Below are 23,164 nucleotides of genomic sequence, written 5' to 3'. Positions count from 1 at the left end.
CATCTTGCCATATCCGTCCCCTTGGCGTCCGAGGCATATGAACAGTTCCTTGGTAGTAACTCACCTTCAGTGCTGGTTACAGAGTGCATTTCTTGCCACCCCAAATCCTGACCCAGTAACATCAAGGATCCCCCAACAACAACAACGTTTCACTTTAGAGCTTTGGAGTCTTTCAGTGAACACAGCCCCATCTTCCTGATTCCAACAGATTTATCCATTTTTTTTCTTTGTTGCGTGGCTCACACTTTCTGTGTCCTCTCTAAGAATGTCTCCTTCAACCCTGATCCTAGAAATACTTTCCTTTTTTGTCTCACAAAATGTTTCTGTTTTCCGATCGACTGTGTGTGAAATTGCCTTCTCTGAGTTACTTTGGATGTGAGGAGTGAGGTGCTGTAGGCCTTTCATGGTTTGACCTATGGAATCCAAGTGCTCCAGCACTGTTTGTTGAGTGGTCTGTCTCTCCCATGAATTCTCTTTGCTCTTTTGACACAGATGAGGTGGCTGTGCTGGTGTGGGGCTGTTTCTGTGGTCTTTCCTCTGTTCCTGCCATCTGCATATCCTACCTTCCAGTGTCTCTGACTGTGCAGCAAGTAGAGGGACATCAACCTTCTCTCCTTTCCAGAATCATTTGGCTTCTTCTCTTTTCCATAGAAGTTTTAGGTGATATTTTGTATGGTGCAAATAAATGATGGGAAGGTTTGCTTACTACTCATCTGTCTTCTCATTCATTTAGCTTACTTTTATAATGCTTTAATTATTTTTAAATAGCACACAAATTAGCTTCTTTATATGTTCATACATCGCTGCACTTTGCGTTTACCTGTTTACCTCCCATTACCTGTCTTTGTCAGTCTCCTCTGCTGCTTCCCTTCCTGCCTATAAATAGTGCCCTTCCTACTGTAAGTATAGGTGAATAGGTAGGTATGCTGGCAGGCAGGCAGACAGACAGACATGGCTATAAAGATTATGTTGTTGGGTACATGTCTCATTGAGTAGAGTGCTGGCCATGCAAGTATGACAAGTAAGTTTTTCTGAGTGGCTCACTCTAGTATGTACCCCACATTTTCCTTAGCTATTCATCCAATGATGGGAATCCAGACTAGTTCCATGTCACTAGCCTTCTTGTCTTATAATAGCTTATTCTCCGTTGTCTAACTTGTCTGGCAAGATCATACAGATAGAACACTTGGATGAATCTATAAAATTTATAAGAGTATGCGGCTTGCAAGTGGATTCAGCAGGTATTACAAGGTGGACATTAAAAATACAACTGCACTTATAGTACTTTAAAAAATAAACTCCTTAAATGCCAATGTAGTGAAAAGTGTAAGCCATGCTGACAAGAAGAAAGCACTGAGAGAGAGGAAAATTACATTAGGGACAGAAAGACACTGTGGCAAACAGGAGCACACTCCTCAAACAGGTAACAAATCTAATGCAGTGCCTCCCAAGACTCCAGATATAATTTATTTGTAAATAATGGATTTCATTTCAGTATGTTTTATCTCATAAGAAAACCTTAAGTTTACATGGTTTTGCAACCAATGTGTTGACCAGGAAAGTATTTTTCCCACAAGGTACTTAGAATTTCTTTCCATTAAAAATAACTTCCCTGCTGTAAACTTCCTTGCACAAAATCTGTGTGTCGGGTTGTATGCTGAGTGCTTCCAGCTACTCTCCTCCCCAGCCACCTTAGAGGACAGTGCTCCTGCTCTCATGTGACACCTGGCAAATATGAAACAGAGGATTTCTTAGTTCAAGGTCACAGAGAGCAGATAAGAAATGGGATTCAGATGTGGTCAGTGAAGGCCACTGTGGTCTGTGGTTCATTGTTCCATGATCTTCCATGATCACTAAAGGATATCGGTCCAGACGTGGTCAGTAAATGCCAACATCTGCTGTGGTTCATTGTTCTATGACCTTCGGTGGTCACTAAAGGATATCAGTCCAGATGTGGTCAATGAAGGCCAACATCTGCTGAGATTCATTGTACCATGACTTTGCACACAAAACTAGAGGATACTAGGGCCCAGCCATGTCAGTGGAGGCGAGCTCTGCTGTGGCTGATTGTACTATGACCTTCTGCAATCACTAGAGGATACTGGGGCCCAGTATTGGCCAGGGAACCAACATCTGCTGCAGTTCATTGTACTGTGACCGTCCTCACAAGACTGGAGATGTTCTGCCATTCTTTATTTCATGAGTTACTCTCTCAGAGGAAACTAGTCTATGAAGAATCATTGCAATCGTCATATCCCTTCATTCTCCACTGCTCCACATGGCACTGTTTGATACTGTCTGGCAAGAGAGCTAACCCAAGGATATCAAGTGGTCTAACCATAAGGGAATAGTTGAGAAATGCTTTTCAGGGGGGAAAAATCATACACACAGACCTCCATTTATTTTTTTTCTTTTTTATTTATTTTTATTTATTTATTTATTTATTTATTTATTTATTTATTTTTTAGAATTTTGCTTAAAGGAACCCTTCCCATTAGTCAGAGAGGAATGGCTAAAGAAGTGTCTGTTTTTCCCCTGTGCATAGAAAGACAGACTTTGAAATGACACATCATTTTCATAGCTGTGAAGTAGGTCACTTTGTGCTGTTTTTCATATCGTTTGATAAAACTGGAATGGAAAAATGAGAAGCTAGGTATTCTTTGTCCATGGCCTGGAAATGGACTGACTGAGGAACTTCCTGAGACAGGCAGTAACTTTCTTGTGTGTCGTTCTTTTCATTGTCTCTCTGAAATAAATTTCGTTTGGTGTCTGATTGTGGTTTCATAAAAGGAGTAATTGACTCTGTAGGTGCATAGGGTTCATTTCCTAAAATGCTTTCCCAGACATACTTGTAAATACAGGAAGGCTCAGCCTCCTTGGTTTTTAGACCAAGAATAACTTTCAGAATAACAGAGTATCTTGGTAAGTCAAACAGATAAATGTCTAAAAGCCACCGTCTGTCTTCAAAGATTTGACACAAAAGGGGAAAAAAAAACTAATACCTCCCTTCTCATAGTCAATAAAGGAAAAGAATTACACAGAAGAGTTGGATCTTCTAACCTAATAGAGGAAAATTATGGTACCCAAAGCATTCCCTGGGGTTGAGATTGTGGCACACCTCAGCTCTGAGTCTAGGACTTCCTGCTAAGTGCACTAGGTCCTGCCTGGAGGTTTTAGTAGCTTCGTTTCTGGCCTGAAGTTGTTGGCTAAATGTTTTCTGATGCATTGTGGATAGCTATGAGCTCTGTTGTAAGCTGGCATGTTACAGGTAAATATAACACATCATTTTAACAGTTAAGGATCGAAGCATCAGCTTTTAATGTTATTAACAGCTGGGGTGCACTCCCGGGCTACAGCCATCTGCTTCCTAAGCCCAGCAGAGCCTCCCTAAGAGATTGGTCCCTGAGGGTCCCTCTCCTTCGTCAGCTATAACTCCCACCAGGAACATCACAAGTGTACATACCTAACAACACTCTGCTTCTATGCCTGGACTCTGGGTTCATACAGGACAGAAGATGTCAGCCCCATACAGATGTGCAACTTCTAAAACATTTGCTTCCGCAGGCCAACCTCCTTGTTTATCCTCATTACTTTCATCCAGCCCACTTTCCTTAGACTCTTTGCTTTAGCGCCTGTTCGTTCATAGACATAACCACTCGCATACATTTTCTTGCCATAGTCTTCATTTATTACACTAAATTATGCTTTGTATGTTTAGCACTTAGTATACTCTTATCTCCAAACTTCTGTCTTAAGTTTCTTTTTTCTCACTCTGAAAATAGTAAATTCAGCCTAAGCAGTGAGAACTTCCATAGCCCTCGGAGATACCCGAAAGGAACTTAATGCTCTTCTCCTACCCGTTCCAGGACGGGCACTAAGCCAGCCTCTTCTACATAACCCTTCACCGGGTTAAAAAGCTCTTCCCATTGCAAGGGAATTCATTCTAGATATGGATTGTTTGAATTGTTCAAAAAAAATTTTTTTTAATTATTCTTTTCATCTGGAAGCAGCCTTTACCTGATAGCATTTTCCATACTTCATTAATAACATTTGGGGATCTTCGTAACCTCCACGGCCAGCAGAATAATGATGTATGGAGAGAAGATGGTAATTTGGCTCGTTACTCAGTAGCTGTGGTTGGTTCAACTTTGGGAATCTGACCCCATATAGCTTATTTTTGGCATATTTAAGCACAGCCCAATTTGGTGAAATTTTTCCTGGTGATAATTAACTCAGTCTTGTGTAGATGCTAATACTAAAGATTAAGATATGACTACATCAAAAGCCTTTGTACAGTACACGTGATAGCTTGCATAAAGATGGATTCTATACATTGACTGGTTTATGATAAGGATCTGGGGAAGGACCTGGTGTGGTCTCAGCCATGCAGATAGCACAAAGGTCACCAGGATGTTCACCTAGCCTTCCAGGCAGAAAGCAGTGTCTGTTCCTCCCTTTGAGGGGACAACCCTGTGTGTTTAACCTTTCTGGTTCTCCTAGTGCTTATCTGTGAGTACAAGGCTCTCTGTACCCCCCCACACACACAACAACCGAAGCCAGGGTGTGTAGCCCCCAACAGCATCCCCATCCCCCATTGAAGGTAAGGGGCCTAGGGTATAAACTGATGATGACTCCGGGTCACATAGTAATCAGTGGTGAATCCTAAGTCACCCCTTACCCTCACGCACAAGGCCATCCCAGCCACTTCTCCTTGTGTACAGAGCACTTATGTGAGAATCCAGCCAGGAACTCTGACCTTGTCAACTCCTAATTATGTGCGAGGATGCCATGGGCACAAGTGTTTGCATCTGTCCCTTTCACATGAGTGCCTTTAGCAACCGGCACAGTGCCTGGCATTTGATCAGGGCCCAGACAACTGAATATCTATGAGCTTCCAGCTCTTTTTGCCTAGGGTTTCAGATTCCCCATTGGTAAACTCCAAGTCTGCAGAAGCAACACTTCCCTTCCCTGTCCTGTAGGTAAAATTTTTATTCAGACCATTTGCTCTTGGCAAGAGACTTCGAGCAGATGGAGAGCTAACGTTTCGATGCCTACCAGGCCTTGCCTCTGTAGTAGTTCACAGCCTGCCCTAAAGTAACTGCTGACGTGCCTGCACCTAGGAACCTTCCTACAGCTTTTCGTTCAGCCTGTAGCCTTTGCACACTCCTTCCCTGTGCCTCTTTGGTGCTCTGAGGGATGGCACAAACCTGCACTGCTCTTCTGCAAGTTCCTTCAGAGCCGTCTCCCTGATGTCACACAACGGTTAGGAAGCGGCCATCTCTGACACCTGTGGCTCACTGTCCCGCAATTTGCCGTTAATTCTTTATTCCCCCACTTTCAATGTGGAGGCGGAAGTCTGTCCTGCAGCCTGGGTGCCTTTTTTGTACTGTATATTTCCCATCAACACATAAATACCACACTTCTGCCATCCCGAAGTAAATACTTCTCCCAGCGCTGTGCGTCCACCCCTAGCTGTCTGTACATCTCCAAACCCAAGAATCAAGCCTATTCCCTTCCCTTCTTCTGAAGGTCCCTAAGTTCCCAGTGTCTTTATCAGGTCTCTTCCTGTGGGCGTTGACAGCAGTTTCTACCGTGCTAAATCTCTGTTCTCTTTCTCTATTCACCGTGCGTTCATGTCACGCCACACACATACACACCATAGGGCATTCATATTTTTCCCTGCCTGCTACGTGGCAGGGGATCAGGAAACGTTTTCTGGATCAACAGACCCACTACTGGTGTCTTCTTGCCTTCTAGTTCCTCTGTTTTACAACGTGATTAAGCGTGCCCCACTGAGGGGAGAGCTTGTGAGAGGCTGCCTTCCTCTGGTTGAGTGGGTGCCATGGTCTGTGCGATCCATGACTTCTCACAGAGCAGCCTGGGAAGATGGGGCTTTCCAATAATCTGATTTCTATGTGGCCGGGTCAGGACTCTATTATTGTTTCCTGTGCTCAGAAGATATTTTAATTTCCTTAGCAAAACACTGGAATGTTTATTTTTCATGAAGGAGGGTGCTGTGACATTTTGAGAGCCCCTTGGAGAATCTCATCAAACAAAGAGCTTGTGTTGTCTCTACCTCATACTGGATTCTTTGGGCTTATTTTTACATTTTATGAATGGCTCTGGCCACCAAGTTTTCAGGGCACCTCCCCATCTTCCTGTTTCTCTCCCTACTTTATCCTGTGGCACAAGTGTTAGCTAGGGCTTCCCAGTGCTGTCTGACCAGACTAGGCTGGAACTGATTTTAAAAAAAAAAGGCTGCTGCCTACATTCCGCCCTCCCTTCCTTGCTTGTCAGCTACCAATGGTTGCCCAGAGCAGCACAGGAGGCAGGCTTGAATCTAGCCAGACCTTGGGTGTGCAGAAAGCATAGCAAGGAACAATTGGTGCCTGCTACCCAAACTTCTAGGCCCCTATTTCCTCATTCGAGTGGCACCAAGGATGCATGCTGAGCGAGGCTGGACAGTAAAGAACCTGTGCCCTACCTAGCGTGCTGGCTGGCCGGTGACAGACAGCTGCGGCTTGGCTGATAATGGATTTCTCAGACAGGAGGCCATGCTGGACGGACTCAAAACATGAGAGAGCAAGAGGCTCTTGAACATCAGCTCTGACCCCGTGCCATGTGCCAAGTTACTTTTTTTTTCCAGAAAACCACCTGGTAATATACAAAGCCAGGCTCTAAGCTGCAGGAGGAGGCCGGTTCCCTTGGTAACTAGGAGTCAGAAGCTTTAAAAGTTGTGAGACAGAGTTTGATAGTGTCTTATAAGGAGACACTGTGTCCAAATAGTGGGAACTGGCCTCTGTTTCCTAGTTTTCTGAAGGTGACATTTTCAGGCCCAGTATAAGGTCTTCCAGAGATGTTTGTAGTTTTTATTTTAATTTTTTATTAGATTACTTTTAATTTGAGTGCTGAGAGACTTCGCTGGTCAGGTCCTTGGGGAGCCTCTTAAATGACTCCCTGCCCCTGTCAGGCTGTGTTTTCCCTCTTCGATCTGCAGCAGAGTGTGAGGAAGGAAGGGTCAAAGCTTTCTGGACAGACACAGTAGCTACCTTGTAGATTTTTATTCTTCTTTGTCTTGATGGGGAGACACATTCTGAATTGAACATGCCAGAAAATAATTTCTCCCCAAGGTTCCAGGCTCTGCTCGCACCAGCACTGAGCACTGTGCTTTGGTGCTCTGAGGCAGACGGCTGCTTGGGAGAAGAGTTAGGATCACTGCTCATATTAGGGACCTAAGCGCCTGCCTGGGCCAAAGGACAGGAACCAGAACAGATTAGAAAGGATTCCCAAAGGTCTGGTTACTTGTTAGCTTAACAAATTCAAAGAGGGTAGGGTACTAGAGAGGGGCAGGAGGAGGAGGGAGGAGCAGGAGGAGGGGAGAAAATGCAGAAGGAGTGAGGGAATGGAAAGAGGTGCAGATGAGACCGAGGGAAGAGAACCTGCAGCCATAGACCTTGTTCCAGTACTCTACAGGAATCCTCTCCCAATCCCTCAAAGAGCTGCCTGATAGAGCGGCCACCTACCTGGTTGTTTACATTCTAGGCTCTCACAGCAAAGCTGGAGGGCCCTGCTCCAGCTGAAATAGATTTGCTAATCATTCTTTGCCTCCCTTGCTACTTGTACCCTAAAATAGTATTGTGAATGGAAGTTGTAGTGCTCCCTCCCTCCCCCTCCCTCTCTTTCTCTCTCTCTCTTCCTCTCTCCCTCTCTCCCTTTCTCTCTCTCTCCCTCTCTCCCTCCTCCCCTCTCCCTCTCCCTCTCCTCTCCTCTCCTTCTCTGCACAATTCTAAACCAAAGACTATTTTATGTAAGATATGTTAGGCACTAAAATATGAAAATAATATGCTCTGAAAACTAGGTAACTGTCATTTTACGTGTCTTATTTTGAATATATTTTTATCCCACAGTTGAGTCAAAATTCCTTAGAAAGGAAAACTTTTTCTAGACAGGGTTCTGTGTATAGCCCTGGATGTCCTAGAAGTCTCTCTGTAGACCAGGCTGGACTCCAGAGATTTACCTGCATTTGCCGCCTGGGATTAAAGGCAGGCAGCGCCACTGCCCAGCTGAGTTAAAAACAAAAAAAAAGTTTTCAACTGTTTCCAGATGACTCACGTCAAGGGGACTAGGTATTTCAGCTGTTGAAAGAATATGGAGAATTCTTTTAGTGCTCATTGGCAAGTGAGAGCAAAGTAGTCAGTATTGTTTTATATGAACCCAATGGTTCGGCCATCCAGCCTTGACTGCATTGTTCCTTGTCTGCGATGCTAATGTTTGCTAAATCGTGCCTGGTTCTCTGTTCCCGTGTGCTAATGTACTGTGATATTCAACCCAAAGGATGTATCTCATTCAAAACGGACAGTGTCCCTGTGTTCCAAGTTTCCTATCTGATATCGCCATTGGACCCTTCCATAGAAACGGCTCCACCTGATATCTCTTCCACCCAATATTTACCATGTTAGTTCATCTCACTGAGCGTGTTAATGAGCGCCTACCACAGAGTAAGGTAAGAGCTTTAGGAGATGTCCATTTTTAGCACATAGTACAGTGCAGCATTGTCAGATAAAATAGAGTGACCCCGTTCCTACATCTAGGTCGAGCCCCTGCCACTGGGACACAGAACATGTCCATTGTGACTTCAGACATTTAAAGTTGGTAGCACCTGCTTTAGAAGCACAGCCCCCTATCCAGTGGCTTGGCTTACTTTTTTGACTCTATGATGGTACAAAAGACACAGTGGTCTTTGAACATGGAATGTTGATCTCCCAAGCACTAGCAGAGTGACATCCAGGCCTTTCCTATGGTTCTGGGTAACCAGAAGCAAGCCACAGCTCAGTCTGACTCTGGATCACAGTGGGAAGCAGTTGGCCCGCAGCTTCGGAGAGTAGAGAATAGCTAAGCAGGAAGGCTCAGTGGACAGACTGTGGATTAATGCCTTTCCCCCATATGGTGTTTGCAGTTTCCAATGGGTTTATCAGGATGTAATCCCATTGTGCCATGAGGAGCATCACTAGTAAGGGACTGGATGGTAAATTGTGAAGGGCATCAGTGCATGCCTGGGGTGCCGTGAGTATTTGGGAAGAAGCAGTCATCTTCAGTTGGTAATTTTTAATGAACATTATACAGCAAGTGTCTGATGCATTCATGAAGGACTGGGTCTCTTCTCCCTAAAGAAAATGATGCCTTATTTTGCCTCCTTCAAATTTAAATGTCTCACAGATTCTTATAACACAGATTTTAGTATTTATTTCAAAGTAACTTTTACTTGTTGCCCAAAGGCTATACGCTAGAAATTAGAAATTTCTTGCAGAAGTATTCTGCTTATCTGTACTACAGCAGTAATCATTTTTTATGTTATGAGCCTTGGGGTACAAAGCTACTGTGGGGTACACAAATACTGTGAAAGGAAAAGGCAATGATAGGCAGAATATAGATAAATACGATCAATGTTGGAGGGAGAACTGGACAAGACTTGCCTGATTCAAGCAGGCCAGAACCTTGGTCTAGGCTCTCTGTGTGCTTTTCCTGTGAGGGGACCCACCTCTTCAGACGGCCGTAAGAGCACTGCCATGTTTCTCCAGTTCCTACAGCAAGCATTCACCAAACTGCTGCCAGCATTCCTGGCCCAGGTGATGGGGCAGGCAGCTCACTCTCATGCCCACAATAACTAAGGGACGGGTCTGCCACTGAGGGCACAGGCCCTGGACTTTTGTCCCCACAGACTCACACATTGTTAGAGATAAAGGCAGAGCTACGGAAAGAGAACTAAACTGACTGACAGTGGCCCCATTCTGGGTTTGATTTAGGATGGCTGTGCTATTTGGTGTTCGTTAGGAAGCCTGACAAGTTTACATTTTAGTTAAGTATTTTTGTGATTGCATTTCCACAGGACCTTGGGCACCAGCTACTCTTATCATCTATTTCTGTTCTCCCAGATAAAGGACAGAACTCCTGAATAAAGGCTGGTGGACTCACAGCCACTTACTCCTTGCTCAGATGAAGGAAGAACATTGAGCCAGAAATATGACTTTTGTTTGATTCCACTTCTGTTTCATTCGTTTGTCCTTTAAAGATAAACATGTCGTGGTAATGATGATTCACTTTGTGTGAAAATGAAACACATGAGCAGGTTCTCTAAAGGACCTTGAGGAAGGACAGAAGCGCTAGAACCCAGCAAGCACTGAGCTTCACCCTGCTCTTTTCCTCCTGCCCGCATTGGGCTGGATTTCATTGTTAATAATGGCTCTATTTGTTGCTTTGGCCCAGTTTGCTCCCATAACCGTTTGCTTTGAAATTTGAAAACATATTTTCTTTGAACCTCAAATAAAAAAAAAAGAAAATGAGGGCATCCGGGTGACCTGTGAGGCAGAAACTGCAGGCAATCCAGTTTGACAGAACTACTACTAATAGTTCTGACTCTACTGTGTGAGAGTTAATGGAATCATCTTTAAAATATTATTATTGCTGTTGTTGTTATTGTTATTGTTATTAGCTTGAAATAGGACGATGATGATTGTTAGTGCCAAGTTGTGAACAGGAGGCTCAGCGGTTAGTGCAGCGCCTGAATTGGCTGAGTGGGCGTGGGGTGTGGTCACACTGAGCTCTTGAGCTCTCACTTAGCAGAGCTGGAGCAGCAGCCCATGTGCTGGCCAAGTCATGCTAAGCAGTGTTGCATTAAGAAACTCAGGGACTGACCAGCGCTCACGATCCCACAGGAACTCATCCACATTCCCTCAGCAGCAAGTAGCCAGGCAGAGTGGACTAGTGAGCACCTCATGCTCTGTGAGGATGAGATCCAAGCACTCCGACCGTAGGCATGCTCAGAAGCCGGGTGCCAACGTCAAAACAAACAGGTTGGGGGAAGCCGCTTGGTGTTTCCTGGCCTCGATCTCTTCAGAGGTAAAAATGAAAGATGTATTCTTTTTCCCATGTTCCCTGAATTCTCATTTGTCCCCCTGACTAGTCTCAGATAGGACACATGGCCTTTGCAGTCCTTAAATAATTTAGAGTCCTCAGCTCAGTTTCAGGCAGAAGGGTCTTACATGCCTATCACAGAGAGAGCTCCACTCTCATGCCCAGGGACAGTTAGCTTCTGCTTCTCCAGCTCGATCCAGAATTGTTCTGAGCTTGGGCAAAATTGTTCTCTTTCTTCCCTACTTGAATCTCTCTCCCATTAGGTGTCACCTCTAACATCCAGAGCAAGCCCTGTGGAGATGTGTGATGTGCACCAAAGAGTGTGTGTATAAGGGAAGGTGACGTGGGTTCTCAGGGCTCTTGCTGCTGGGATCTGCTGCACCTGGTCATGCCCCTTTCAGAGGGCTCTGGCTTGCTGGATGAAAGCAGTTAGGTCTTTGCACTGACTAATGGTGCCCACTGCTTCCTTCCTCATTTGGGGCTTCAGGCAGTCTCCCTGCAGGCTTCTGATGGACCAGTTGCATCTCCCCCCTAGTACACAGCAGCCTTTCCCCTGGTGCTTATGGGAAGGCAGCTGCTTCCTCTTGCTGTGTGTTGGTTTTAGAGTCTAGCTCCCTGACCACCCACATTCTAGTTGCAAGTTAATTCCCAGGCTTCTGAGCCCCAAAGGACCTGTGTCAGGCTCCCTGTGTGGCCCTCCTGTTGCACGCCCCAGCTCTGAGCAGAGCTCTCCTCTCCCTGCTCTCCTGAGGCATTCACCCAGCCCTGCCTCCAATCCAGGAATCTTGCTTTCTTTGCTTGCCTGATGTCATGGGAGAATGTTGTGGGTAGCAAACTCCCTCCAGAATAGCTCACTTCGGAGCACCACACAGAGGCAGCAGGAATCAGTCAGTACAGCTGACGATCCATTATTTCCCACCTGGTACCAGAAGCCAGTCAGAGCCCTGCTGGTCGGCGGAGACTGGTTGAGGGACTATTTGCCTGTATGTAATGAGATATCTTGGGGATAAGATCTACTCAAAACAGATTCACTTATGTTTTGTGTATACTTTATACCCACAGCCTGAAGGGAATTTCGTGCAATCTTTTGAGTGCCCCTGCTTGTTAACCATAACTAATCACATTTCAGGTGTGAGCTTTCCCACATGTAGGATCATGTCACCACTTAAGAAATGTGACGTATTGGGGCATCTCAGGTTTTCAGACCAGGGATGCTCTCCCTGTATATGAACTCCGCATCCAAATAATTTTCCCACACTCACCAGAACCACTGGGTAGGTTTTATGGTACATCTTTGTGGACGTCAGCCTACCAAGTATGAACCATCAGAGTAGATATTCCATTCCTTGATGCATATTTATAAAAATTTTGACAGGTGAAGATTGCCCTCCCTGGCATCTGCACACTAGCCCCAACATTTGATTCCCATAGTCTGGTTGTATAAAATGCATGTGTCAAAGAAAGCCGGATGTGAGGAGTTACATAAAACTAAAACGTGAGAAAATGGTTTGCCTGTTTTGAAAAATTAAAATAACCAGATTAAAAAAAATTGAAGTAACTAAAACAAAAAAACAGAAACCTAAGAGAATTTTTGGGGTAAGGTATAGTGCGTTACTAGACAACCATGTACGTGTGTGTGCAACTTTTTACGTGCACGTTTGTAGAGGCCAACGTTGACCTCACGGGGCTAGCTGACCAAGAAGCTAGAGACTCTTCCTCCCGCACTCTAATGCTGAGGTTATAAAGAGCTCCAGAATCCTGGCTGGTTGTTTGTTTTTAATCAGTGTTCTATAGATTGAACAGCCTCATGTCCTTATGCTTACTGACTGAGCTGTCTCCCCAGAGAATTACTTTGGTTGAAAGAGTGAGTATAATCAACTAAAAATAATATCATCACTGTGGTGGTTTGTGTGTGCTTAGTCCAGGGAGTGGCACTATTAGACAGTGTGGCCTTGTTGGAGTAGGTGTGTTACTGAGGGCATGGGCTTTAGGACCCTAGCTGCCTGGAAGTTGATATTCCTCTAGCAGCATTCGGATGAAGATTCAGAACTCTCAGCTACTCGTGCACCATGCCTGCCTGGATGCCACCATGTGCCTGCCTGGATGATAATGGGCTGAATCTCTGACCCCGTAAGCCAGCCCCAATTCAATGTTGTCCTTATAAGAGTTGCCTTGGTCATGGTGTCTGTTCACAGCAGTAAGACCCTAAGATACTCATTGTCATAAAAAGTGGCTGCCATCCAAGGTTTCAATGTATAGGAAGAAGTTGGGATTTCAGAGGATTTATGAAGGGACAATGGTGTTGAAAGGTGATTTTGTTTTATTTATAGCCTGATGCTGATTGCTAATGGCAACACAGAGCACAGGGGGGGAGGGGAGGGGAGGGAGGGGAGGAAGGGAGGGAGGGAGGAGAGAGAGGAGAGAGAGAGAGAGAGAGAGAGAGAGAGAGAGAGAGAGAGAGAGAGAGAGAGAGAGAGAGATTCAAATTCGGCTGCCAAACTACAGATGGCAAGGATTTTTACAGTAGAGAGAAGGGAAGAAACAGCATTCACTAATGGAAAGGGTACTGGTCCTGAAGAGGTTCAAGTTTTGACTTGATTTTTCCACCTGGCTGGAAACGTTTCCCTTCTGTCCAATTTACAGTGAGCACATTCAGTCTCTCCTGATGCACACATACCTTTCATTCCCGTTTTTGCCTTCCCTTCTGTTCTTCACCTTGGCATTTGTATCTTTCTTTTCTTTTACTTTTCTTGCCCCTACCCCAAGGGGTCCCAGGTATTCATGTATCCAAGGCCAGCCTTGTCCTAGCTATGGCCCTAGGGTAAGCTTGATCCCCTTTCCTCCACCTCCCAAGTGCTGGAATTACAAGCGTGCGTCACCACACCCATCTTATATTTGCATTCCTTAAAAATTATTGCTATGGTATAAGAGCACATCTGTACTAGGAAAGGAAAGAAAAGGGCAGATATGTAAGCACGGCTAATCTTACTCTTAAATGTGCGGTGTGTTCAGTTTGTTGCTAGGCTGACGACATTCCCCCCGCGGTATTTAACTACTCTTCATCAGATGGGCCTGAGTCTTCCTCCTTGTGGCTTTTCTGCTTGACAGCTCACACATACCTGCTCAGTCAATAGATGAGAATCGTTTGGTTGAACACAGTGCATAATTTAGTGAGTGTTCCCACTCTGAGCACATTCCTCACGTTGGAAAAGGATTCAGAAGGGTGCACACAATTGATAATGACTTTGTTTTTAAATGAGAAAATTGCAGGATGTAGGTACTGGGAGTGTTCCTAGTCAAACTGCAGTTTTATACTTAAAGTCATAAGGTAAAAGGGAAAACAAGTTGGAGGAATGCAAAATAGAAGCAGAGGCAGTAGACCAGAGGCCATGTGGTAGAGTGACACATGCATTGGATCATGTGTGAACAGAAGTGGGGAGCCCCAAAGAATCAGATCTGCAATCCTCAGCTGAGAGGCCAGCAGCTGCTTTTGCCGAGTACTCCCTTGAATGAACAGGACATTTCCAGCTCACCAGAACAACACGTTTGCTTCTATACATAAGCAAATCAAGACTGAGCTGTTAGGCAGACTGAGTGGAATTAGCCAGACCTGCTCTTTGAAGCATTGCTCCCCAGCTTACGCCGTAGTGCCCGAGAGAGTGACCCACTTTCACACTTGGAAACCTCTGTGGGTGTGTGCAGTTCCCACAGGCTGCGCTCTAACTCCGGGGGCTTTCTCTCCTGTTTACAGTTTAGAGGGTGTTTCTTGTTTATTTCCCAGAAGTACAGAGTAAAGGAGAAGAAACAACTCAGTCGTTTCTGTAGGCAGACTGTAAGCAGACTTGGCTTACAGTGTTTCATGGGACAGAATGTTACCCAGAATTCTGGATTTGCTCCTAAGCAACAGAGAGATGTTTCTGGGCAGCCCTGAACTGGGCCTTCTTGTTCATGCTGGCACTCTCACCTCAGCAGCTTTCCCTGGCTTACAGGAGTACTGACTTTAGTGTGTTGTCAGTTGTGTTTCGGTGTGGAGAGGATATTTTCTGGCCCTACCCCCTCAAGGTTCTAAATGTTCCCTAATATTTCATCTTGTATTGAGGCTCCAGGCAGAGTTTTACCTAAATAACGCCATGAGCAGCTGGCAAAATACAAGTTAGAAGAACGCAAAATACTTGCTTTTAAAAATCTGAGTTAGCTTTAGCCATTCCTGTGATGTAGGAATCCAAGTTCTGTAGTTTACAAATGAAACCAGACATGGGCCTCATCTCTTCCCTCCTAATACTCTAATACAGAAGCATCTCCTATGATCTAGAAAGAAAGGGGGAATTTGCGCCTTCATAGAAATCTCCTGAATCCACCTTGGCGTTCTTATGTTTTATTCTTGAGACTAGGACAGGGCCAGTCACCAGGAAGCCTCTGCCCAGACCCGGACTCCCTCAAATATCATGACCCCTCCACCCACAATAGCTTTGGAGATCACATCTGCCCTGATATAGCCAGTCATTTTACTATATAAGTCAACCATGTTTCCTGACCCTGGTCTTTTTACCCTTCAGGTAGCTCAAACCTATTCCCTGAGGTAGAATGGGGACAACATGATCTAAGGGGAAGTCTCTCCTTTAGTCAGGTTGTTATCAGGTTCTGCCGCCTCAGTCCTGTGCCAGGACTCTGAGAGCACACCCCGGTTGGGATGTAGCCAGTGATAAAGAATGTGCTTCTGCATGAACAAGCCTCGATTCTGTCCCCACCACCAAAGGAGGAAAAAAACACAAAGCAAGACTTTATAGTTAATTTTATTTATGGAACATTATGAGACTGAGATCAAATTTTCCTTTCCCTAAAAAAAGCAGAGTTGCCCAGTCCCAGCCCAGCAGTTGGCCTCACTGCTGTGATTAATCCCAGCCACACTAGAGACCCTGTGCCAGATGTCAGGGTTTTGCTCCACAGCATTCCCTGGAGGACCCCTGGTTCCTTTGTCCATGACATTGAGATACAGCTCCCGGGCACCTACTGGGTCATCTACAATTAACTCGTCTACACTGTACAGTTCAGAGTATCTCTCCGGGCCTGTACAGCTGTGCCCCTGACAGTGGTTCCCATGTGAAATAGTGGAGCAGATGCCGTGGATTAAGGGAGAGCAACCTACACCACCACATCACATCCAGCTATTGGCTAGCACAGGTAGCAGACATCAAATATGACTGTTATTATCCTTGAGTACCAAATGTATCTGTAGCTTTTCCCTTTTCTTAGAATCTTCACAGAATGCCTTTTGATTGTTTGGGCATTCTCTTATTACTATTTAAAAATCATTACAGAAGCTGAGAATGGCCCAGAAGAAAGGGAAGAAGAAATAGGAGGTGGCTACAGAGTATCACTGTTTTTAACATAATCCTTCCATGATGGCTTTGCAAATGTCTAGTAGTTTCTAGGAAACCTAAGGAGCCTTCTCAGGGGTGCCAGGCTCAGGAGTGAAGAAAGTCATAGGAAAAGAAGAATATGGATTTTTCTACAAAAGGCTCTTAGATGCATTGGTATTTCCCAGTCTTGTGAATTCAGAATAATGATTTTTATTTATTTTTTTGAGTTTCAGAGATGACCAGAGCCTATCTTCCCAGGTAGCTGAGCATGCAGGCAAGCTGGGCAGTGGTGATTACAGGCTGTGCCTCTGATCGTAATAGAGTGAAAGTGGAAGCGAGGAGAACAGAGAGACGCATAGGCCCGCAAGGATGCCATCCCAGTGATGTCGCCTGATCCCTTACTCAGAGCCGTTTCCCTAAGAACAGTCCTCGTAGAAGGCTTAGGGAGTTAAGTCAATCACCAATACCCTACTGTTCCATCTTGAAATTTAAGATGTGTCCCTGTCTTGGGTCCTTGAGCCACAAGGTTTCTGAGCAGGAATGGATCACAGGAATTTTATCTAGCTAACTCATGCCCATGAAAGGGCACTCAGCTCCTGCCTTCTGGTCCATCTTTGGATGCCTCCTCTCCTCAGGGCTACTCTCCCCAGGCAGAGACCTAAGGCCCACTCTTCACCTTCTGGTATTTCCCAGACACAGAGGCATTCTGCAGTTTTAAAGCTAACCAGTGGTAAAGTACTATATAGAAGACCCTTTCTTGATCCTCACACAACAAAAATAAAAACAAAAGCAAACAAACAAACAAAATACCCAGAAAAATGGTTGACTATAGGTTTACATTAGATCAGAGACCCACGGTGAGCCATCTGGGTTTTTTGATGTACAGAAAGCCTGTACGGTGGAGCTAAGGAGGTGTGACCTAATGGCCACAGACTGCTGAAAGTCTAGCAAGGCCTCTCTCAGTTGTGTCCTTCCCCCTGTGAACACACCCTCTCTGAACTGAGGTCCTGTAGTCCAACAAGGGAGACCAGAGAATTTTATTGTGACCAACTCTTTCTTGCTCACTAGAGATCTTTTGAAGCTTTTGAGATTTTAGACTACTTCAGGGAAAGTGGGTTGTGGGTTCTATATGTTGCTTCTAAAGGGAGCTGGGTGGGGGCCTCTGGCTTCTATGGCTAAGGGGTAAAAGTTAGAAAGGAGGTCAGAGAGAAAAGTATTTCTGGGGCTCACAGTGACATCTTCCTCATGCAGGCTGACTAGGTGCATCTCTCTGTTCCATACCACATGTGTGATCACCGGGGCTGCCCCAGCCCAGGATTGCTGGTTGCTATGCTGTCTGCTCAGTAGGGCAGCAGAATGCTGCTTTTCACCAAGACAGCCCTGTCTGCTACCCAGTGAGATGGACCCTAAATAGCAGATCACCCAACATAGAGACTGGAGGAATTAGGGCTTCTTCCAGCAGTTTTGCACTGAAGGAAAGAACTTCATTTAATTTTCATGGGAGGAGGCAGGGTGCTGTATTTTGTTTTATTTTTTTAACCAAATTGAGGCATCAAAATAGAATCGCACAATTAAAGGAAATCGTTATGTATTCATCGCCTTGGGGTTTCTCAAATATTGCATAGGAACACATTTTTATTAAAACAAATCCCTTTACAGATTCCCAAAATTGGCTCCAATAGAATAGGACGGATTGTATTTAGAGATGAAGCATTTGAGATTATCAAGAGAGATGCCAGTCTTAAGTATCTCACATGAGAGAAAACTTACAGTAATATCACCTTATATGTTATGCACATTTGTAACTCAACATGTTAGTTAGATGTATCACCCGCTTAATATTCCTTATTATAAGAGAATGCTGATGAGGTCATTTTCTGGCTGATTTGGAATGCTAATGGTTGGTAAGTAGGCTCTCCTACTACTAGCAAAAGGAAACAATGTTTCACACTTGTCAAGTATGAGAAATTATATAGCATTTTATAATTAACTTACCCACTCATATGGTTCCCCTCCAAGTATTTCTATAATAGTTATTTTTAACTAAATGTAAATTTTAACTTCACTGGTTTCCAGAATAGTGCTTTGAAACAATACTTGCTGAAAGTCAGAAAACTGAAACTATTTCTTACAGGCTTTTTGGTTTGGTTTTGTTTCTTGCCATCCCCGTTTCTCACCACCTTTCCAGTTTTTGAATTATTAAAGAAATGATTGTTTCAGGTCTTACTGACAGATTGGTCATAAGCAGTCACAAGTTTTACTTCACTGCAAAAGGGACACAACAGCGCAAATCGCCCACGTTGCTGCTAAAGCAGATGGAGGTCTTAGGAAGCCCCTAGCATTTAATGAGCTACAGAACGGAACAGGGCTTGGCTGAACCCTCAGTTCTCTATTCACGAGTATTTCCTGGGTCTCACTGTTAAGTGATGCCAGCCAGGCGTGTTTAGGAGGCGGTTCTCACCAATGGGGAGGCAGCTGGAAGAGTTCCGTGGGAAGCCTCTGCTGCTTTCTTTCTGGCAAACGCCCACATCTGGCTGCTGCCGGAGGCGGCGCAGGCTCCTGGAGAGGTCCCAGTTGCCCTCGGTGCTCGGTTAACCGGGAATTGCCAGTTGCAAGCCTCACTGACCTTGGGGGTCTCTTGGCGGGCTGGGGTGCCACGGAGGTGGGAGCACTGCGGGGTTCTTCTGTTGCTAGAGCCGTGATGTCACCCGCCCCTCCTAACCCGCGGTTGGTTGTTTTGTGTTTCAGCTCTGCCTGCAGTTGAGCACAAAGACCTGAAGGAGACTCCCACAGCCTTCAGGGAGAAGAAAGGAGGCAGCCAAGGCTATTAAAAGGAACTTGTGGCTTGTGGCCTTTTTGTGTAGGAGCAGCCTGGAAGGGGAGAAAAGTGCACCGAAGCCACAGTGGCGGTTAATGAGCTGTGAGATGAGGCGCAGCCGCGACTGACACTGCTTCCAGGATCCTTCATCTGCCCTTTGTGCTTCGTGTACATGTGTCTGTTCAGGCCGGCCAGAGGCGCCCAGAAGAGCATCCACCACGGCTGCCGGGGAAAGACCGCCCACCATGCCCACGGAGACGCTACAGACAGGTAGCATGGTGAAGCCTGTCAGCCCCGCGGGCACCTTCACGTCGGCGGTGCCCCTGCGCATCCTGAACAAAGGACCCGACTACTTCCGCAGGCAGGCTGAGCCCAACCCCAAGAGACTCAGTGCGGTAGAGAGACTGGAGGCTGACAAGGCCAAATATGTCAAGAGCCAGGAAGTGATCAATGCTAAACAGGAGCCAGTGAAGCCGGCCGTGTTGGCCAAGCCCCCTGTGTGCCCAGGAGCCAAACGAGCACTGGGCAGCCCCACTCTCAAGGTGTTCGGCAACCATGCCAAGACCGAGAGCGGCGTGCAACGCGAGACCCTCAAGCTTGAGATCCTCAAGAACATCATCAACAGCTCAGAGGGCTCCAGCTCTGGCTCTGGCCACAAGCATAGCTCCCGAAACTGGCCGCCTCACAGGGACACCACTGAGCTGCACCGGCATTCCTTCGCAGAGTCGCTGAAGGTGTACCCTACACCCGGCCGTGGCAGCCCGCAGGAGAGCAGCTCCCACGTGAGCAGGAGGCTGCTGGAGCAGTCTGCGGAGTCCTTCCTGCATGTCTCACACAGCTCCTCAGACATCCGCAAAGTGACCAGTGTGAAGCCCCTTAAAGCCATCCCCTGCAGCAGTTCTGCCCCTCCCCTGCCTCCCAAGCCCAAGGTGGCTGCTGTGAAGTCCCCTGATGCTGACCAGGTGGAACCAGCCTGTGGGGTCAGCCGGAGACCTTCCCTTCAGCGGTCCAAGTCAGACTTGAGTGACAGGTATTTCCGAGTAGATGCAGACGTGGAGAGGTTCTTCAACTACTGTGGACTTGACCCAGAAGAGCTGGAAAACCTTGGCATGGAGAACTTTGCCAGGGCTAATTCTGACATCATATCTCTCAACTTCCGCAGCGCAAGCATGATCAGCTCAGACTGTGAACAGTCTCAGGACAGTAACAGTGACCTTAGAAATGACGACAGTGCCAATGACCGGGTGCCATACGGCATTTCTGCCATCGAGAGAAATGCTAGAATCATCAAGTGGCTGTATAGCATCAAACAAGCTAGAGAGTCACAGAAGGTGTCCCACGTGTAAGAGGCGCAGTGGTGAAAAGGAGGGGGGGTGGGTCTGTCTGTGCATACACCGTTGTGAAGGTCGTGAGGTCTCCTTGAAGTGTCGTGAGCTTCTCCACTTTGTGTTGCTTGTTGTGCAATGTTCTCAAGTTGCATGCCTGTCAACATGGCGACTGGCCTGGCTTCCTTCTCACACCTCGCAGAGCCTTGCTGAACGCTCATCTGCCAAAAGTTCCCGGCCAGAATCTGATTAGGGCTTTGCTCTTAAGCAAAACTGTTTACAGAAAGAAAAGAAAAGAAAAAAAAAAAAACGGTTTCGATTTCTTCAATATTTATGTGGTTTTTGTGTTTTTATACCCTGCGCTATTGTGTCTTAATTAAAAGTTTTATCAACTGGCTTTTAAGTTGAGAGCAGAATCTTTTTGAAACAAAAAAGCCACTTTGCCTACATGGGAGACCATAACACTGGGGAAATATATGGGACTTGCCACCAAATACAGAATGACAGCCAGGCTGGAGTTTATGTGAAACCAAGTGGTGGGCCTTGACCTTGTGCTTCACATGTTGGCATTTTCTTGCCACTTTGTGAAGAGTTGTGGGGCAACAGTGCAGTCCGCGGTCCAATTAAGTGTACATGTTGGTATTTTTGTAGAACTGACCCCAGGAAAGACAATCAGACAAAACCCAGGATAGGAGGTTCAATATTGATTGGGAGGGGAGGGGAGGGAGACAGTTGATGCTGTTCAAAGTGGGATAATTCATAAATATCTAGTATTAACCTTACAGAAGTGCCATTCGACAGCTGATTAAAGCTGATACAGAATGCTATCTTTAAAACATTATTTCGTTGGATTTTATTTGTTTTGTGCTTTTGGCCCAGAATTAACCCATGTTGTTTCTCTCCCTTGCTCCCTTGGTAGTTGTTCTGTTTAGGGCAGATGGGTTGGTCTTCTGCAGGTTTGCACTCTGAAGGGAAGTGAGAATACCATCCGTGTCAGTATAGTCTCCATTCCACAGAATCCACGTGCTGGCCGCTTCACATCTCAGCAGTGTGACTCCGTTACCTCGCTTATACTCCTCTCTAAAGCCGTGGGGATTTGTTAGAGCTCTAGAAAACTGTAGAAACTATAGCTTTCCACTCTGTTGTCTCTTGTTGCCTCTTCCCACAATAGCCTGCCCTCCCTCGGGGTCATTTCAGGAGCTGTGAGCCAGCTGCCAGTGTTGGCACTGGACGGGGAGGACACGGGTGGTGGGCTGCTCCACTGCTTCACAACCCACAGGTTCGCAGCAGAAGCGCCTCGGTCCTCATCAGCTACTAGGAGCCTTTAAACGGTGTGAATGCTGTAAGATTGTGTACATACTTCAGTTGTTCTGGAATCTAAGAAGAAAGTTATGCTAATAAATAGCTCTGGTGTAGGCTTTACCTGTGCTGATTTCTTTGTCCTTTATTTTCTTCATAGGAAGTTGACATTTTTTTATTGGCTCCAAGAAACATTGTTCCATTACATTGATCTCACCCCATCTCAGTGATTATGAGCAGCTCTATTCTTAATTGCAGTTGCTTCAGTGTACACATGCTAAAATAGTTACTGAAGGTCCCTAAAATATGCTGTCTCTTCTGTTAGTTGACACTTATTTTATTTCCTGCCTTTCCTTAAACATCAGAAATTTTCACATTTTTCAGAAGATTCTCCAGTTGAAATATTGGAGTTCTTACTGTGGGGGGCATAAATTTGAAATGGCTAGCCCTGTTTTCATTTGTTCAGGCTCAACATCAGTAAGGACCACTCTGTGTGGTCATGTCTTTACCCACTTATTCATCTTTCAAGACCCTGGACCACCGTGGTCAACAGCCTCTGCCTCAAAAGGACTTAGACTTTCATAGGTTTGTAAGAGAAGCACCTTTCCCTTGGGGCTGGGTCCTGCCTCCTGACATGAACATTGAGGATTTATTGAATCAAGAAATTTGAAGACCATTTCTTCTAAGGTTATGCTTGATATGCCTAAGATACAAATATAAGAAACCATTATAAAAGTGTTATTTTTCAAAAGCAGTAATGATTGTTGATCTATTTTACTGATAAATATTTTATCTCCTTCCTGAAAGGCAAATTTGGTACTTTGACTCTTCCTACTGGTTTTCAGTTCATCCTGCTTCTCTCAGCGGTGTCACTTTTTTTTTTTAAATTCTCCTGTGGATGGTGGTGATACATATTCAAATTAATAGAATAAGACATTTTCTAAGCAAAAAAAAAAAAGGTTTGTTTACTCATCACATATATAAAAATGTGACTAGACATAGATGCCTTGACAAATTTATCAATTTTTGGAGCAATTAAAATACTGAAAAAAAATGTTATTTTTCTAAGAAAACCATCTTTGGAGAGATGGTCATTTCCTGACCAAGTGCATACCATTGCTTCTGCTAGTTTGGTTGTCGATTGTGCTTCAACCTCTACTATATAGCTAGCATCCCTAAGAATCAGTCCAATCTCCTGGCCTCGTTTATATAATGGACAGTGTGACGCTTTCTGTTCTTATGAAAGGTGAGAGCTTGTTTCTGTAAACATTTCTATAAAAGGCTGTCTCAGTTGCTTAATAGGAAATTCCAAGGGGCCCATTTTCTGCAGGTGAAGCACTCTACAAAGTATGCCTTCTTCTGGCTCCTGGAAGTGTCATGCAGGCATACACTCGCGAATATAAGGAGATTGCATTCGAGGGTCCTGGGAACAAAGTCAGTTTTTTCTGAAA

At 45.3% G+C, this 23,164-nt stretch overlaps 1 protein-coding gene across 1 annotated transcript in view; it reads left to right on the top strand.

Moving 5' to 3' along the window:
* Positions 1 to 21,836, top strand: part of Fam110b (family with sequence similarity 110 member B) — a 134,214-nt gene extending 112,378 nt beyond the window's left edge. The window contains exon 3 of the mRNA XM_032906296.1: positions 19,020 to 21,836. Coding sequence (XP_032762187.1) covers positions 19,335 to 20,435 — 1,101 coding nt within the window. The 5' untranslated portion in view covers positions 19,020 to 19,334 and the 3' untranslated portion in view covers positions 20,436 to 21,836. The remainder of the gene's footprint in view (positions 1 to 19,019) is intronic.
* The last annotated feature ends 1,328 nt before the right edge of the window (positions 21,837 to 23,164 follow it).

Source organism: Rattus rattus, chromosome 1 (genome assembly GCF_011064425.1).
Source record: "Rattus rattus isolate New Zealand chromosome 1, Rrattus_CSIRO_v1, whole genome shotgun sequence".
Lineage (NCBI taxonomy): Eukaryota > Metazoa > Chordata > Mammalia > Rodentia > Muridae > Rattus > Rattus rattus.
This window is presented reverse-complemented; position numbering and strand designations above follow the sequence as displayed.